Raw genomic sequence first — 19034 nt, 5'->3', positions numbered from 1 at the left:
AGCCACATCTGTGCTGCTCCTGTTCTTCCTTGTGCACATCTGGAGACCTGATTTGATTGTCCCTCTCGTCTTTTTGGCAGAACAGCAGAAGTAAAGGGGGGCCAAGGGGTGAGGGGCTGCCTGATCAAAGCTTTCCTCCACTGATCATGTGTAGCCTGCCTTGTCTCACTTCTCTGACTCTGTCTCTCCCACACGCAAAGCAGATGTCCCCTGCTCCAGACGATAAAGCTCACCCTGCCGCTCTATTGAATTTCACCATCTCCCGGGAAGAGAAGGAGGCACCTTCTGTGTTCTTCAGAACAACTATTGACCTCACAGCGAGTCGGGAACGGTGCAGTTTTTGCATGATGTAATGTAAAAGTTAAAAATAAAGGTTCTTCACACTCACACATGTCATATATTTTGATATTTGTCCACTTATAACCTTGGTATGGTGTAATGTAAAACAGTCACCATTTATATTTACATTAAAATCTTTATCTTCTATCTTAAAACATTCTATCCCTCTCCCACAAGTAAACAAACTTCCCTGGGTCTTAATGAAATGTTTGTTTCATGCTTTGGTCAATACACCACACAAGGATCAAAGACTTTAGCAGCACTCTCCCCCTGCCTACAGAGCCCTGTTCGGAACGGCTGGTTTCAGCGCCTGGTCCCTTAAATGAGAATGAGCCACAGCTCAGTTCAGCGCAAGGGCCCAGCAGTGAGGAGTGAGGAGCAGAAGCTCTGTTTTTTAGCTGTTTAAGCTCAGTTCTCTTTCTTCTCCACTCTCGTTTTCTGTTTTCTGTTTCTCAGCGAACATTGCATTTGTTTTACTATGTTCAACCAAATATTGATAATATCGATACCACCGCTAGTATTGGTATTGATCAATACTCGTGTAAAAAGATCGATACTCAAGGTTTTTTTCTCTCCCGCTAAAGTGTGTGTGACTCAGCGAAGTGACACCCCCCCACCCCCTGTCTTTTTCTTCTGCACCGGCACGTGGCGAAGTGGTATCGGTATCGATATCGGTGATACTGGCCCTGTATTTACTTGGTATCGATACCAAAATTCCCGGTATCGCCCCCCTCTAGCGTCCAGTGCTGTGTTTGATGAGGAGGTGGGACCATTTTAAAGTTTCTGAATTTTACATAAGATGTAGCAAAAAAAATCGGAATGACTCGTTTTTATCCTGTGTTTACAGACTTTGGCAGATCATGCTAAATTAATATGCTAATGCTGTAAAAATATGGCAGCAGGTAGGTGTCGCAGTCACACAGCTCCAGGTTGTGGGTTCGATTCCCGCTCCGGGTGACTGTCTGTGAGGAGTATGGTGTGTTCTCCCTGTGTCTGCGTGGGTTTCCTCCGGGTGACTGTCTGTAAGGAGTTGGTGTGTTCTCCCTGTGTCTGCGTGGGTTTCCTCCGGGTGACTGTCTGTAAGGAGTTGGTGTGTTCTCCCTGTGTCTGCGTGGGTTTCCTCCGGGTGACTGTCTGTAAGGAGTTGGTGTGTTCTCCCTGTGTCTGCGTGGGTTTCCTCCGGGTGACTGTCTGTGAGGAGTGTGGTGTGTTCTCCCCGTGTCCGTGTGGGTTTCCTCCGGGTGACTGTCTGTAAGGAGTTGGTGTGTTCTCCCTGTGTCTGCGTGGGTTTCCTCTGGGTGACTGTCTGTGAGGAGTGTGGTGTGTTCTCCCCGTGTCCGCGAGGGTTTCCTCCGGGTGACTGTCTGTGAGGAGTGTGGTGTGTTCTCCCCGTGTCCGCGAGGGTTTCCTCCGGGTGACTGTCTGTGAGGAGTGTGGTGTGTTCTCCCTGTGTCTGCGTGGGTTTCCTCCGGGTGACTGTCTGTGAGGAGTGTGGTGTGTTCTCTCTGTGTCTGCGTGGGTTTCTTCCGGGTGACTGTCTGTGAGGAGTGTGGTGTGTTCTCCCTGTGTCCGCGTGGGTTTCCTCCGGGTGACTGTCTGTAAGGAGTTGGTGTGTTCTCCCTGTGTCTGCGTGGGTTTCCTCCGGGTGACTGTCTGTAAGGAGTTGGTGTGTTCTCCCTGTGTCTGCGTGGGTTTCCTCCGGGTGACTGTCTGTGAGGAGTGTGGTGTGTTCTCCCCGTGTCCGCGTGGGTTTCCTCCGGGTGACTGTCTGTAAGGAGTTGGTGTGTTCTCCCTGTGTCTGCGTGGGTTTCCTCCGGGTGACTGTCTGTGAGGAGTGTGGTGTGTTCTCCCCGTGTCCGCGAGGGTTTCCTCCGGGTGACTGTCTGTGAGGAGTGTGGTGTGTTCTCCCCGTGTCCGCGAGGGTTTCCTCCGGGTGACTGTCTGTGAGGAGTGTGGTGTGTTCTCCCTGTGTCTACGTGGGTTTCCTCCGGGTGACTGTCTGTGAGGAGTGTGGTGTGTTCTCTCTGTGTCTGCGTGGGTTTCTTCCGGGTGACTGTCTGTGAGGAGTGTGGTGTGTTCTCCCTGTGTCCGCGTGGGTTTCCTCCGGGTGCTTCGGTTTCCTCCCACAGTCCAAAAACACACGTTGGTAGGTGGATTGGCGACTCAAAAGTGATTTTAGGCACCTGAACAGTACAGTTCTCTAATTGTATTGTACTGTAAATGTGATATATATTTGTAAATAACAAAAAAACACTGCCATAAATACAGTGTAAAGTTAGATAAAAGATTCTTTATTGAACTAAAAGTAGTACTTCCTTGGCATTATGTCAAAAATCTCTTTTTAGAGTGTATTTAAAATGAATGATGAACATCCCATCTGGAGGTCTGGCGTTTGATATCCCAGAACAACCGTGAATCAAAACGGGAGCGAAATCAGGGTCAAGTGTTTCATTTTCTTGAGGTCTAAGGACTCTAAGAGTGGTCTAAGGAAGCTCTGGTTAGGTGGTGTCTCAGCTGTCTGAGTAAATGAGATTTCCCTGAAAGTGTCCAGTCACTGGAAAGCTATGAGTTGCAGTCATTTACAGGTGTGTGTAAACGTGACGTGTGGGCATTAGCTCTACAGTGGGAGAAATGAGGATCTGGAGAAAGCCTTCCAGGGATCGCTCATACCTTCTACCTCAGTCATGCAATAATCAAACCTCGGAGAAAAAGCCGAGCCAAGATAAGCTGCGTGCTCAACGTAGCACCCTTTGGATCAGTCTCTTCCTCCACATCAGTAGAAATGACTGGGCCCCTGAGTTTGGCTGGGGAGGAAGAGAGAACGGCGTTGTGTTTATGTGAGTAATACAAGTTAATAATGGAAAACAAACTACAGAGAGGACGTTCCTGTGGTGTGCCTCTAATACAAAGTACCTAGAGCTGGAATTCATGACCATTCACGTGAGGGGAGGGGAAAGTGAAGGAGGAGTGGCCAAGAGAAAAGCAAAGAGTTGCACAGCTATGCCTCATCTCAGTGTCACTGCAGGGATGGATGACTGTCCAAAGCTCATCACAAACACCATCCGTATGTTTATCTCTGTCTCTCTCCCTCTCTTTTCCCTCTTTCTCTTTTCTCCAGAAACTGCATACCACCATGTTACAATCTGATTTACTCGGCATGTCCCGATAGCATCAGTGTACCATGCGTCTCACAAACACTCATTGTGCTTTCTCCTCTGAGAGCTCAGGAGCAGGGGCCCCGAGAGAACAAACACAGCAGCAATTTGCCAAACAAAACAGCATTAAAACATGCGGCCAGACCATGTGTTGGGTTCCGCTGGACTTAGCATGATGAAACCTCCAGCTCCAGCACTGAGAAACCAGATCACAGCCCATTGGGCACTTACATAAAAACATTAAACATTCCTTTGCCTTAAGTGATCTGCATAAAATCACTTCAGGGAAATACTTAAGTAAAACCTTTTCGCTGAGTTTCAGACCTTAAGTATTTAATCACTTCCATTTTTGACAGCCACAAAAAACACAGTGCTCTTACAGGGAAACTCCAGAGTCTAACTCCGCTTCTAAGATCTCAGAATGTTTTGATGTGAAGTGGTGCTTTACAGCAGTGGTGATAGGAACCAGGTGTCAGAGTGACTCCACTTAATCCAGCTACACTAAGGTGCAACCCAAGCTGGAGACGCTGGAGCAGCTGGACATGAGCCTATGGTCACCATGGTCGATGCCAAGCATGGGTTAAAGGGGCATAAACCCCTAGGTAATGAGCTGTGGATGGAGTTCAGTTGAGCACCTTTGGATTTTGTCATCCACATCTAATCTTCCAAATTTAATACCTGACCATACTAACGTCGCTTTTCCACCGCATGCTGCCGACTCCACTCTATTGGCTCGGCACGGCTCTACACACTGTTATAGTCACTGATATGGGCTGGCTTTCTACTACGGTGGCTCCCCGCAAAATGTAGCCAATGATGTCTCTAACCGGAATCACAAGCTTTGGAAAACCACAACAATGGTGGAGGTAAGTTTAAGCATGATTTACGCATTGTGTATTCCAAGTTGTTGTTGTACAGATCAGTAGAGTTTCTTCATTCCATGTTGCACTGTCTAGCTCTTGCAGGAGTCTTTCTTGGGCGCAGCGTTTGAACCTCTTCAAAAAAGAACGGTGTAATTATACGGCTGCCATGGGTGAGTCGAATAAAAACAATAGTGATCGCTGCTGTAGCTGGGTATTTTACAAACAAAGTGATTGTGCTGGCGGTCTGCATTTCATCATGATTGACAGGTCTCTCTGACCAGCACTGTACAACTTTTATATGTCATGTTTAGTCCCTACTTTACTCACCTGGAACCACAAGTAATCAGAGGCTAATAAACAGTGTCTGGTTCTAGGTAACAGATTGACCAAAGCAAAAAGGCTGAATATATTTAAGTCATGTAAGTACCATGCAGTGGAAAAGCACCATAATGCTCTCAGAGCTGAATGCTAGCAAATCTTAGCAGCAATTTTACAATACCTGCTGTGGCCATATTTTTTTGTGTATCTCTTCTAAACAGATACAGTGGAACCTCAACTAACGAACGCCTATACTAACGAACTTTCCAAGATATGAACTGGACATTTTAATATTTTTTTGCCTCCACCAACGAACCATGACTCTAGAAACGAACCCGAGCCTCCTTCGAGCCGGCGGCTGGAAATGGCCACTGACCCCAATAGGCGAGTCTCCCAGCGCCCAGACTTGAGTGAGCTTTTAAGATTAGCACATTGTAGTTTTAGCAGTTTAGCATTAGTGTAAATAGCAGACATCAAAATTCGTGCTAAGTTAAACCGTATCTACGCTTCGTCTCCCCACATTTACCGCCTACTCTCCATTATTCCACCCCCCCCACCTCCCGTCATACAGCCAGTGCCTGTGTTACTCCTCCAGCCAGTCGTTTATTACTGTTACCACTGTATTTCTTTTTTATTTTTAGTAATGCTACATGTATTCTTTTACTAATTTGAGAGTGTTGTAAACATATATCAGTGCAAAAAGGGTGACTTTCGGGGTGGGGGCTGGAATGCATTAATTGCTTTTCCATTATTTTAAAAGGGGAACTTTAGAGAAACGAACATTTCTACTTACGAACTGGGTCACGGAACGGATCAAGTTCGTAAGTAGAGGTTCCACTGTATATTTAAAAAGCACACTGTAAGCACACTATTTTTTAAAACTCTTCAGACACCTGGATCCTATTCCCACCCTCCTGATCACCATTTTAAAAAAATCACATAAATTCATTTTGTTTAACTCTGTTTACATCCTCACAGTATAATTATGCAGAGAAACTGGGTGCGTTCCCTTTAAGGGCTTTAGTGCAATGCACTCAAGTACATCCCTTGGCTTTGCTCAGCTTAGTTTTATCCCTTAAGCATTTAACGTAGAGTAAATATTTAAGATGTTTTAAACAAGTGGCTGTAGACCTGCAGAAGGGGCACAAGGCACACACATCCATTCACGGTTAGAAGCCTATTTCTCCGAAGCCCTCACAAAGCATAACCTCCTGTCGAGACAGAGACCAAATGGGATGTATTAAAATGGAAAACTGAGCAGCTTGCTCATAATTCACTGAAATGGATGGATCTGATTATTCCTCTCTAAGAAAACACAGGGAAAAGAGGGGGGTTTTAGGCTTGAGGATTAATCACGGTGTCAGAAGTCTTTATTCCTCACAGAATTGTTATGTAGTCAAAACACCTTAGTGTGCAGGATGTGAAACCAAAGGAAAGGACGTCCAGATGAATATGTTCCACGCGAGTCAGATCTGACTGGTTTCATATGGTACAACAGACAAGGGTCAAAATCTTTCAACGTCTTTCACCCAAGGCCTCAGGAGTCAAATTCCCAGAGGAAATTCCTGTTGACACACAGTAACTGCATTTATTCACTTACTGTATACATCAGGACACAACGTTTTTAGGGAACTTCTGGAAAAGTTGTAACCTCGACTGTGATGCAGGAGAAGGTTTTTAGCTGCTCAAGGAAGTTCTCCCAAACCCTCAATAGTGCGGCTTTTATGCCATATCATCATTTCACTACAGCTGGGAGATACGGCTGATTAAATTATATTTCTATGGTGCACCACAATCCTGTAACCTTGCAGTTATAGCTGTAAGCCACTCTCCTTTCATATAATTTATATGCTCTTCTGACAAGGACAATAGCCAGTTCCAGAAATAACAAAAAGTCAGATTTCATCTGAGGAACCCAAAGGAATCATTCTGGAGCCATACAAATAGTAACACACCCTGAAGCCCCCCCCCCCCCGGTTCAGTTCATCATTTAGTCAAAATGGCTTTTAAGTACATGTTGTTCATTTTTCAGCACCAGGAAGAAAAAACAGAAAGCATATCTTTAGAAAACTAAATATAATATTTTCAGTAAGTAGCATCATTTGCATTTGGTTCATTTTTGCAGGACACTTGCATGGTGTTTCTCCATGAAATCGGCAGGGGACATTCATCCACATCTCCAATGCTCAGGCTTAAAGGCTAAGCACCACTTAATGGACCTCCATGAATATTTCACATTATTGTAGTTACTGACAGATATAAGTATGAATTAAAATGAAAATAGCAGCTTAATTTGCTTTAAAACTGACAATTTTTTTTTAAACTCTATTAGTCCATTGCTGTTTAGTGATTCGTGTACGTGATGTCTAAGTCTGTAAGCTACTGAGACCTTTAATTTCCCCTGGGGATCAATAAAGTATCTATCTATCTATCTATCTATCTAATTTTATTAAATTGACGGAAAAACCCGAGCTCGCTACGGAAATTCTTGAACGCGACCGTGACGTCACTGGTGGACAACAGCTGAACAACGCCGCGGTAAAACACCGTTATGACTGACTGTTATGACAGTATCTAGCTAAATAACCAACATTATTCATGACGATAGCCTAGCAATAAGCTAAACTCAAATGTAGAGGTACCGTTATTCTTGTAAATGTGATCGAAGTCGAACTCGAATTCATCCGACACTATAAACCTCCGTAATGCAGCTATTTTGGGATCTTTGGGCCATTTGTGCACAGATGTCCCACTGTACATTTTGGTGTTCTACTAGGTCGTGCATCGCTGTTACGAGGCCCATTAGCATTCACATTAGCTCCAGTTTTCCTTTGATTGGATCCTTTCTTAAACTAGTGGCTGATCTTATAACTAATCTCCTCAGAAAAATTGCATTGAAAATCAATATAAAAAACACAGTTACTGAAGGAATTTACACAAATAAAGCATGGTGTCTATCTTCTGCACAAAACTGGAAGTCCTCAGCTTGGCTCCTGTTTTATCTCTATGTTCTGACTGCCTGCAGAAGCAAACATTTCATACAATCCAGTCATATATACTCCAGTCATTGAACACATTCCTCCAGTGAAGCTGATGAGTGTGTGCTTGTGTGTTCTTGTGGTTTTACTGAAATATAAGCTAGTATTCCCACATTAAATCCTGGATATAGCATCCACACAGCATGTACCAGAGCTAGCAACGTACACTTTGAAACACAGCTTATGGTTTACAGTTTCAGCTTAACCTCAATTAGGGTGCTAGATATTTGAGAGCTTTCCAACCCGCAGTCATCCAACACAACAGTAAGGAACAGCAACATGAACTTTGGAATAGGCTGAGGAATCTGGCGCCCTCTGCAAAATGTGGCACCAGCATGTGCTGGGTTCTAAGAGCGGTACCGGCCACTGTGATTATTTGGTTTCGCTATTACAGCACCAACTTCTCCACATTTCCAGGACCCCTGTACCTTTCTCCCTTTCACTTTTGGTGGTTTTACTGAACACGCGTGTGTGGGTCCTGTCACTCTCCTGAAAGAGTGGCCCATGTTAACCACAAGGGTTACATTAATAAAAACATTTAGCCCAGTTGAAAGGGTACAGGAGAAAGAGCTACACAAATGCTATACAAAGGCCCCCTGTCAGCACAAACTCTTTCTCCACTTTGCTCCTGACGTCCTCATATTTCACATAGTGTAGCCAGACATGATGCTCACTGCTGCCCTCTAAAGGTGTTATTAACAAACATCAAATAAACAAACCACACTCACCATCATCCTCTCACTGTACTATTAATATTCATCAGCTAGCAAACACCACTCAAAGCCACCCTCTAAAGTTATGAAGAAACATCAAATAACAAGCATTACTCACCATAATCCTCTCACAGTGTTATTAACAAACATCAAATAAACAAACAATACTCGCTATTACCTCCTAAATATTTAAATAACATTAATATTTAAATATTTAGCAAACAGAGGTGGTCTCCTGCAGGTAGTGTCGCAGTCATACAGCTCCGGGTGACTGTCTGTGAGGAGTGTGGTGTGTTCTCTCTGTGTCTGCGTGGGTTTCCTCCGGGTGACTGTCTGTGAGGAGTGTGGTGTGTTCTCTCTGTGTCTGTGTGGGTTTCCTCCCACAGTCCAAAAACACACGTTGGTAGGTGGATTGGCGACTCAAAAGTGTCCGTAGGTGTGAGTGAATGTGTGAGTGTGTGTTGCCCTGTGAAGGACTGGCGCCCCCTCCAGGGTGTATTCCTGACTTGCACCCAATGATTCCAGGTAGGCTCTGGACCCACCGCAACCCTGAACTGGATAAGGGTTACAGAAAATGAATTAATATTTAGCAAACATTACTCACTGCCACCCTATAAACGTGTTATTAACATTAAATAAACCAAACATTACTCGACAACACCCTCTAAAGATGTTAAGGCACTAGTCAGAGGTTAGAATTTTGTTGTTTCGCGTCTTTGAAAAAGAGTTGTTTAATAATAATAATAATATTTCCTGTTTCCCAAGTTATGTATAACTTTTGTTTACTATTTACTTCAGCACAAATCCAAACACATCCCATTCACATTCTGTTTGTTGTGACATAAACATAGAGAGGATAGAGAAGGCTTGTGTATGAACTTGGTTGTTTCTAGCAGAATGTGTCTAGTAAAAGTCTGCCTGGGGTGAATATGGGTTTCCTCCCTGTGGTAACACTCCATAAAGCTGGTGCTGCAAAGATTGCCACTGCCCTTTAAACTTTACTAGATATTTCTTGATCTTAAAGCTGTATTATTCCTTTTTAGGAACAAGAAAATGCTGTAAATACAAGTGTGTCATTTGTAAATGCTCCTGAACCTTTATTTATAAATGTTACTGACAAATGTACATACAAATACTGCCAAGTTCTCTTGCCCCCAGCCCATTCCAGATGGTCCAGAAAGCAGTGGAAAGGTGTGTTGTGGTCAGATCAGTCCACGTTGTGTCTTGAGTCTTTAAGAAAAATGGACATTGCTTTCTCCATGCCAAATATGAATAAATCCTTCCAGATTGTTACCAGCAAAAAGTGCAAAAGTCAGCCTCTGTCATGGTAAGAGGTTGGTAAGAGGAGCCCATGGCATCAGTGACTTTTATATGTGTGAAGGTGCCATGGACATAAAGGCATATTATGTGGTTTTAGGGAGACAAATGTAGCCATGTCTTTCCCCGGGGAGTCCATGGTTTTTTCAGCAAAACAATACCAGGTCTCTTTCTATACATACTGAAAGAGTGCAGCTGTTAAAGACACAGTGTGTGTGTTCTTGACTGGCCTGCATCACACTGTTTGAATATTCTGTAAGTAATGTACACGTGTATTTTTGACTATTGTTTATAAGTTCCACTTTTAACGAATTTGGAGAAAAACGTAAAAAAATCTAACACGTAACAACACTGACACCCACTTAGTTGAGAGTAAGGACCCTTGAAAGATGATATACTTTATATTGAAAAAATAAATAAGAATTTAAAATGATCAAATTACATGGAAAAAATATATATAACTGAATTGAAAATTGTTTTTTTCCGAACACGGATATGTTGTATTTCCATATATGGTCGTATCCTAATATCATCCTGGTAAAAACCCTCCAGTTGAATAAACTGGACACCAAAGACACAGCAAATCAGATTCATACCTCGTAAATACACAGCGTAACTGAACCATTCTGGGACAGTTACTATAGACTACATCTCTGATTAACCTTTGACTCCATTCCAATCATTAGTCACACTTTATCAGGGGACTGGTGTTTAACATGGGGGAGGTTTGACCTCTAACCAATAAGCAGCTCTCACACTTGCCACTTACAAATGGCTACATCTCAAAGTTTAAGACACCTGCTTCAGTCAGGAAGGAGGTCTGTTTCGGTGTCCCTAAAACTGGACCAGTTTGTGGCCACTTGAACGTGCAAAGCCATAAAAATACAGGAGCTCAAACAATCACCAGGGGAAGGGGATATTAGGTGATCCTATAATCCACCATAAATCTAATTGGATCAGTTTTCCAGACATGGATTAAGGCTAATTTCTGAACAAATGAAAGCATCAATGGACCATTGGAAATTACCACAGGAAATTCTCTTTAGTCTAAGCTTAGGCTTAATCTAGGAACTTTAAACATGACACGGCAAAAACCCAGCTTTAAAATACACTGTGGTGTGAATAGGTTTATTCCTAGACTAAGCCTAAGTCTAAACTGAATTATTTCTATGACACTGCAGTTTAATCTAAGACCAGGCTTAATCCAAGTATTACACCTATAAAAAGTTAAGCTTAGGTTAAAGCTTCATCTGGATATGGGACATGGGCCTACATATACAGCTGTTATAGCATAGTTATGGACAGAATAAGAGTACGATAAATAAAATGTCATAGGGCTGTAAGCCATGGTCTTATTAAATCAAGGCCTAGGCTTATTCTGGGTTGGGAAAACTGGGAAATATCACAGGGCTCTAGGCCAGTATCCCAGACCTGGACTAATCTTAAGCATTTACTACAAATTAATTATTAGTAGTGCAGTTTAGTGCAAGACTAGGCTCAATAACTGACTCATTAGACCTTATCATGGAGTGTGTTTTACTTTCAAGGGTGGAATCATCCTTCTGAGTAAGACTAGGCTTTTTACAAATACAGTTATGTCCAGGATTAGTCTATGTCTACCCTCCTTAGTCTAGGTTTAGGCTTAATCTAGGTTCTGAACATCTGAGAATAGTCTGACTCCAGTCAGCACCAGCTCAGATGAGGACCCAAAACATCTGTTTCTCACAGGAGGAATAAATAAATACTGCTCCCATTGTAGTCCACATGAGTGGAGCTCCCTAACAACAGCGAGAGCGCGGAGCTCACGTACCCGCATAGAGGCGCTGCTCCCGGGCTTGGCCTCCTCGGCTCTGGACGAGTGGGCGGCGGGGAAACACTGGACTGACAGAGCAAGGGTCAGCAGCGCTGTCCAGTGCAAAAGAAGTGTCCTCCGAGGGCGCATAGCTCTCCAAGGGTAAGAGTTTAAAGAAGAATAAAAAGAAGAAGAAGAAACACCTTCTGTGGTTGAGAAATGTTAGATAGTGGACAATGCACTCTGTCCAAAAATAATATCCATCCTGAAGTGGTCAAATCAAGTAGAAAAGCTTCAGCTCAGCCTTCGTTCTCCTCATTTCAGCTGCTCAAAAGTCTTCGCCCCCTTCAGCATAAGATGCCATTGGCTCTGCACAAGTCCCCCCTCCTGTTTAAAAGCTCTCTAGCCTCACGTGAAGGTAAATGGGGTCTTCACGCCTCTGAAGCTCCCTTTCTTGCCTTCCTTGAGAACAAACTCTGCCGCACTTCTAGCATTTGCCCCACAGTTCCACCCCCCCAGCGCTCGTGCACGACTACAAACTACCCCCCCCCCCCCGCAACTCAGCATGTGCCCTCGTAAAGCAACTCACACTTACTCCCTGTCCCCGCCCCCTCTCCCTTCTCATTGGTTGTGACGTTTTAAAGGGGCGGTGTGCACCCGCCCCCCTTCCCCCGAGAGAAACCCTGATGAATGAGCGCGCGTTCATGTGAGTGTGACGTTGGAAATAGTGAAGGGAGGAGAACTGTCAGTAAAGTCTGAGAACGGTGGACAGCAGCGTGTAAAAACGTACAAACGTGCGGTCAAACTTTCAATTTATACTTATTATTTTCAAAGTCGGGTTTACGGTGTTAGCTGGCAACCCAGTAAATATATAGCCGTTGATTCAACGTTGAAATAACGTAATGGCTGCCGTCTAATCGACGTTTTTTTTTTAAGGTTGAAAATTAAAGTTGAAAAGATGTCCAAACAAAGACGTTATGAGACGTTTTTTTGGATGTTCATTGACGTTATTAATTGGTCATCACTTAACTAACTTATTAAGATGGATTTTGGACGTCCATTGACGTTTAAAATATGTCCTTGACGGACAGACTATATTTAGACCTATTTTGAACGTCCAGGGACGTTTCTCGTTTACTGGGAAAGGTGCTGAACGTTACTTGTCTTTAAATAAATAAATGATTAAATAAATAATGTTAAAGTGGAGTGAAGCTGCAACTCTAAACCACCATTATTCAGTTCCATATTCATTATGAATATGCTATTAGTCCCTACATCTATCACCACTCATTTATTGCTTAGGTTTATGAAATTAGAAGCTCTGAGTGTCTAAATCTGCATGTCTGAGAATCTCAGATTCATAGTTTCAAATAGGACAGGCTCAAACGTGGTATTACCTGCTTATATCGCTCATGATTCAGCTTGTACCTACAAACACATGAACATGTGAACAAGCTTAAAAACTGGACTTTGGCTGGAAGTGCTTTTTAAAGCATAGGGAAACATATTTATTGTTACTTTTCCCTGAAGAGATTTTACACAGCTCACATAAAGCAAAGGGGGTTAAACATAAGGCAAAATATTCAAACATTTAATGTTTTATAGACGTGATGGCTTTTCAACCGCAGTTAGGACCGAAACACTTTTCAAAAATGAAGTGTTTCTGTATTTTCTAACATGTCATCCACTGTCTAAACTGCTCAGCCTGTTCGCTTTCACCAGTACCGTGCGTTAATGCTCACTATAAGTCGTCACCTAGTAACAAATGTGAATTACTTGTATAACAGGAACACAGTTAAAAACACTCATTTTAATGCTTAAATATATATATCAGCTTTGAGCTTATTGTATTGACAAACAACTAAAATAAGAACGACATGAAATAAACACATGCAAAAGCAAACTCAGTGCTGGATTAAAACTCCAAGACAAGATTCACTTTAGTTCTTGTGTTTTAATGTCCTTCAATGAGTGTAACAGTTTTAGTACTAATATGAAGCCCACAGTGCACTTTGATCCAAAAGAGGGTCCATCATAAGCTTTGCAGTCAGGATTTGTGAGAAATCTAAGCTGTTAAACACAACAGACATGTCCTCAAAACAAGTGCCTTTCCTCAGACTGCATTCACTTCAGTTCTGTGTCGCTCCGGGGAGCGCAGAATCTCATCCGGAGAAGAGCATATGAGTAAGAAACAAATACAATAATAATAATAATAATAAAAACTGGTTAATTCACCTCTCTTTCTCATCACTCACAATATTCATCCGACACATTCATCCATAGGAAAAATAGAACATTGTCTTACTTGTCTTAAGTAACCTGGAGTATAATTGAATATAACTGCAACAATATACTTTTAACCTGCCTTAGGTTACAACCTCAGAGAGCAAAAGCAAAGACGAAACATCTCATGACACAATTAAGAGTTTTGTTTTGGAACAAATGCAGTGCTAAGATAAAAGGACTAATAAACAGGAACAATAAAAAGGTCAGGAACGAAAACAAAAGGAAACACAAAAGCCACAAACCGAAGAGCAGAGTGTGTTGATTTCAGCACCTTTTATCGTAAACTAGCAGCTTCAGTGTCTACATCTTACGTGCATTACAGAGGTTGCAGATGATTTCAAAATACTAGTCAGTAGTATCTGCATGACGGCATGCACACTGCGGACACGCGTGAGGCCTTCTGGAGCTGCCTTAGATAAATGGAGTACAGTCAGTAAATAACAGTAAATAAATACCTACACTGAAGAGCCAGCGTGTGAGAGAAAGCACATATAAAGCAGGCGTTAAGACTCCTCACGTGGCTCAAAGACTTCAAAAACACTAACGACAAAAGAAACAACAAGCTTGTGGTCAGAGCTTATAAAAGTGGGTTTAAAAAAGGGAATTAAAAAGTCATAGACATTAATATTAATGTATTACACCGCTGTGTGTATATTTACCACTTAAGACTGTTAGCATTAATTAGAGAAACAACATGTTTCTTTAAAGGGGTATTCCGACTCAAAATTAGTCTCTAATAAGTTAAGTGTCAGGTCATCGGTTTAACATAATTCACAATCATTTTTCTATTCCTCGTCCATCTCACACAACAATACCAAGAGTCTGTTACATAAATACAACCACTGGGATCCACCGGGAACCACCAGAAACTGTGATAATGAAATCCACTGGCTATTAAACATTTTTTGTAGCAGCGATTTGAGTTATCTGGCATATTTCTGCATGAGTTTGCTCATGGAATAACATTTAAAAAGCATTCCAAAGACGTTAAAGGCCATCTACAATCAGGATACATCATCCAAAGGGGGGTTTTCTGGTCTGTAGACCAGAGAGTTTCACTCCCTAGAGTTTACTGTAGGAGGAAAGTACACACTGTTTACAACAGATGTAGCAAGAGTTATATATTTGATTTTAGATGGAGTGCCCCTTTAAGATTTTTGAATAGGAACGCACGCACCAGGCTTTTTTTTTTTTTTTTTTAATCTACTGACAGATGTTCAAGTCTCTGGAAACACTTTCCTTGCCCTGGGACTTGATAGATCTTTGCTCACGCTGGTATGCACCGATTTTTCTTTGAGATGATGCATGAGCACAGCTTTTTCTTAGACATCATCACTGGCCATTCTGATTGATACAGTAATAAAAAAAAAAAGACGGACAACATAAACAAACAAAAAAAAAAACACAATGACTATTAGGTTCAAGTAAGAGAGAAGTTCACAATGCGAATCAAAAAAAAGCATAAAAACGTAAAACACTCAGAATGCAAAGCTGTGGAGATTTTGGTGCATGTTTTAGTCAACAACGCAAATGCACTACAAAGAGAATGAGAGGATCAAGAGTTGCCTTCCGAAACCAGCATCTCTGGGACTGATAATTTGTTCACCACAGGTCTGGTCCTACTTATTCAAAAAGATGTTTTTTTGCATGCATAAGAAAAAAAAATTGGTTTGAGGGTTGCAGTTACATATGGCTTTAGCAAGAACATAAGTAGTCCAAAGCCTCTTGCGGTTGGCAGAGAGGAATTTAAGCACCCCCCCCCCCTTCAAATAAATGTCACAATGAGTTAAGGACATGTTTGAAATCTCATGTCAAAATGACAGACAAGAAAAGACAAAAGAACACAGTTTCCACTTTAAAGCGTCAGTATTATTAGATACTCCATATGCTTTAAAAAAGAAAAAGATAATAATAAAAAACAAAAAAAAATAGGAATGGCATTTGTTAAGTGGTTCAGTGACTCTTCTTTGAGAGCTTCAGCTGAGCAGTGCACTTTTGGTTTGGGCTGGAAGACTCTCAGTCTTCACACTCCTCATATGTGGTCTCATCAAAGGGCCGGTCCAGAGAGGGCAGGATTCTGTGTCGGGAATATTTCAATTGCAGCAAGTCCCCCACCTCGCTGATCGCGCCCAGAGCCTGAAACAACCCACAAGACCATGCTGTTAGAGTCACAGGGGCAGGGTGTAATAATATGCTGGTTTCAGGAGACCACTACTGCACTGAGAGTTTATTTCCACCACATTTTACTTAGATGCCCTGCCTTTTTTTCCCATGCAATTTACATACGACTGTGGAATGTGAGAATAATTAATGAATCGTCGCTAATTACACAATTCTGACTGAACCATTTCCCTTATTTTCTCAAAGAATGGTCCGTTTGAAGCCATTCGTTTTATTACGATGTATGAGTGGACACATATTTATTCATTCATTCATTCATTATTATCTGTAACCCTTATCCAGTTCAGGGTCGCGGTGGGTCCAGAGCCTACCTGGAATCATTGGGCGCAAGGCGGGAATACACCCTGGAGGGGGCGCCAGTCCTTCACAGGGCAACACAGACACACACACATTCACTCACACACTCACACCTACGGACACTTTTGAGTCACCAATCCACCTACCAACGTGTGTTTTTGGACTGTGGGAGGAAACCGGAGCACCCGGAGGAAACCCACACGGACACAGGGAGAACACACCAACTCCTCACAGACAGTCACCCGGAGCGGGAATCGAACCCACAACCTCCAGGTCCCTGGAGCTGTGTGACTGCGACACTAACCTGCTGCCACATATTTAGTTAAAGATAAATAACAGTACCAACTATAATCATTGTGTGAACACAACCTTGATGAAAATCACAGGATGACCACAGCATTCCTGGTACAGTGAAGGTTCTTGGGGGGGGGGGGGGGGGGGGGGGGGGGGGGGACTGGAGCTTTAACCGTTACGTAAATGTTATAAATAGCTATCGATAACTGAAAAATAAACATGAAAATACTTCATTTAGACAGTGCTAGTCATCGCATAAATTGTAGTTACATTTTAATCTGCATATCTACCTTTGTTTGGAAATTAAATAGTGATGTATACAGAGCAAAAAAACGTTCTTGGCTAAACTACTAGTAAAATAATAATAATAATAATAATAATATAATAAGAGTTTTATAATAAAAAGTCTCAGAGCTTTTACATGAAAACACATTTGAGGAGAGAAATGTGACAAATTCATAAACAATGCTGAGAAGATCATTAGCTGACAGCTAAAAAAAACCCCACACAAATGAAAATTGATGTCTGATGTCATCCGAACCCTTCATAACATCTCCGTCCAACCTCCAGTGAGCAGATGCACTGTGAACATCTCGCAGAATGCTGAAAAAATGCGTGGATGCGATAAGCGGTCACATCAAAGTTAGGGTTGTTTTCTTAGAGGGGTGGGGGTGTTGGGGGGGTGGGGGGGTGATGGCCGGAGTGCTTTTCAGCATGGTTAAATCAAGAGTCCTTGGGGAGGCAGATTAAGATGCTCTTTGATCTCCTGCCAGAGCAGACCCCTGTGGCAGGCACTTCTTATGTAAACCTCTCAACTGCAGGCTGCCAAAGAGAGCTGACACTGTCAATTAATTTATGGCATAGGACACTTTGAAGATGCAGCCTCGCATTCTTTATCAGTAATTGCATTCAAACAAAGAGGGGTGTATCAAGTTAGAGACACTACACTTCAGAGGATTGATGGACTGGGCGGTGAACTCTGTTATGAGAGGTAGCTGTCATGTGTGCTTTCATTTCTCGAGGGAAATAGGTGAAAAAAAAAAACCACCTCTTCATTTCTCATCCCTGCCCTGCTGTGGGCATTCCCTGCCTGTGAGATTTTTGGCCTGTTATATTTCATTCATTCATTCATTATCTGTAACCCTTATGCAGTTCAGGGTCACGGTGGGTCCAGAGCCTACCTGGAATCATTGGGCGCAAGGTGGGAATACACCCTGGAGGGGGCGCCAGTCCTTCACAGGGCAACACACACACACATTCACTCACACCTACGGACACTTTTGAGTCGCCAATCCACCTACCAACGTGTGTTTTTGGACCGTGGGAGGAAACCGGAGCACCTGGAGGAAACCCACGCAGACACAGGGAGAACACACCACACTCCTCACAGACAGTCACCCGGAGGAAACCCACGCAGACACAGGGAGAACACACCACACTCCTCACAGACAGTCACCCGGAGCAGGACCCTGTTGTATTTCAATTATCTGAATGTTGTAAAATAATATTTCTTTCTGTAAATATTAATCTATCAACTATTTTTTAATAAATTATGCCTTATATGCAAACTACTGTCAACTGATATTTTCTGTTGTTGCAATAATAATCAGGTTCACCAGACCAATGTTTCATATGTGTAAAGAAAAGTACAGAACCCGTAGTACATAGCTGCCTTAAAGCAGGAGTGGGAGGGAATCGGTGCATTACCTGGTCTAGCATTTCTTTGGTGTGGGCTGCAGACAGACAAAAGCGAGCTCTCGACTCAATGATAGGAGTAGCAGGAAATCCCACTACAACCACACCTATGTTCCTCTTCAACATTTCCCGGCCAAAAGCCCTGGACACAATTGAGATAAGATTTAAAACCAAACAAAACCAAAATTTATGTAGTTTAACACTGGAGCTATAAGGCATTGATCACAGTCTGAACCTGAAACACTGTTCCAGTGTCAGACTGCATGTTAGTGCTCTGAAATAACTGACTGCCTCATTCTTCCACACTGTGAAGTTGTAGTTATTTTACAGTTGACAATAAAATCTTATTGCCTTCCAAACCAAATGGTCAAGACTGTGTGAAATTCGGAGTGTGCTGTATGCGTATGAACATCTTAATGCGTGTATTTGTTTATGGAAAAGATCTGGGTGAAAACTGACACGGGTTTTATAGAGATTATCCTCATAGCTCCAAAACTAGACTTTAAAAACCCAAATTGGAGTTGCCAATGAATATGTTCTGACAAGCTGATTACATCTGCATTCACAGCATATTTCCAATAACTGCTGCAAGTAATTTAATTAATGACTATGAATTAAATACTTTGGTGTTGTGATAATATTGGTTAAGGTGGTAGTATATTTCTTACAATTTAAGAATTTAATCCAAAGCACTTCTATTCTGCATTTTCTGTCAACAGAGTTGATTCAGAAATCTGATAGAGTGT

At 42.4% G+C, this 19034-nt stretch overlaps 1 protein-coding gene across 1 annotated transcript in view; it reads right to left on the bottom strand.

The window, feature by feature from the left end:
- The window catches only part of ism2a (isthmin 2a), a 43821-nt gene extending 31987 nt beyond the window's left edge, over nucleotides 1-11834 (bottom strand). Inside the window, exon 1 of the mRNA XM_066675805.1 lies at nucleotides 11554-11834. Within this exon, the coding sequence (XP_066531902.1) occupies nucleotides 11554-11685 (132 nt within the window). The 5' untranslated portion in view covers nucleotides 11686-11834. The remainder of the gene's footprint in view (nucleotides 1-11553) is intronic.
- Nucleotides 11835-19034: the final 7200 nt, after the last annotated feature.

This window comes from Hoplias malabaricus, chromosome 1 (genome assembly GCF_029633855.1).
Source record: "Hoplias malabaricus isolate fHopMal1 chromosome 1, fHopMal1.hap1, whole genome shotgun sequence".
Lineage (NCBI taxonomy): Eukaryota > Metazoa > Chordata > Actinopteri > Characiformes > Erythrinidae > Hoplias > Hoplias malabaricus.
This window is presented reverse-complemented; position numbering and strand designations above follow the sequence as displayed.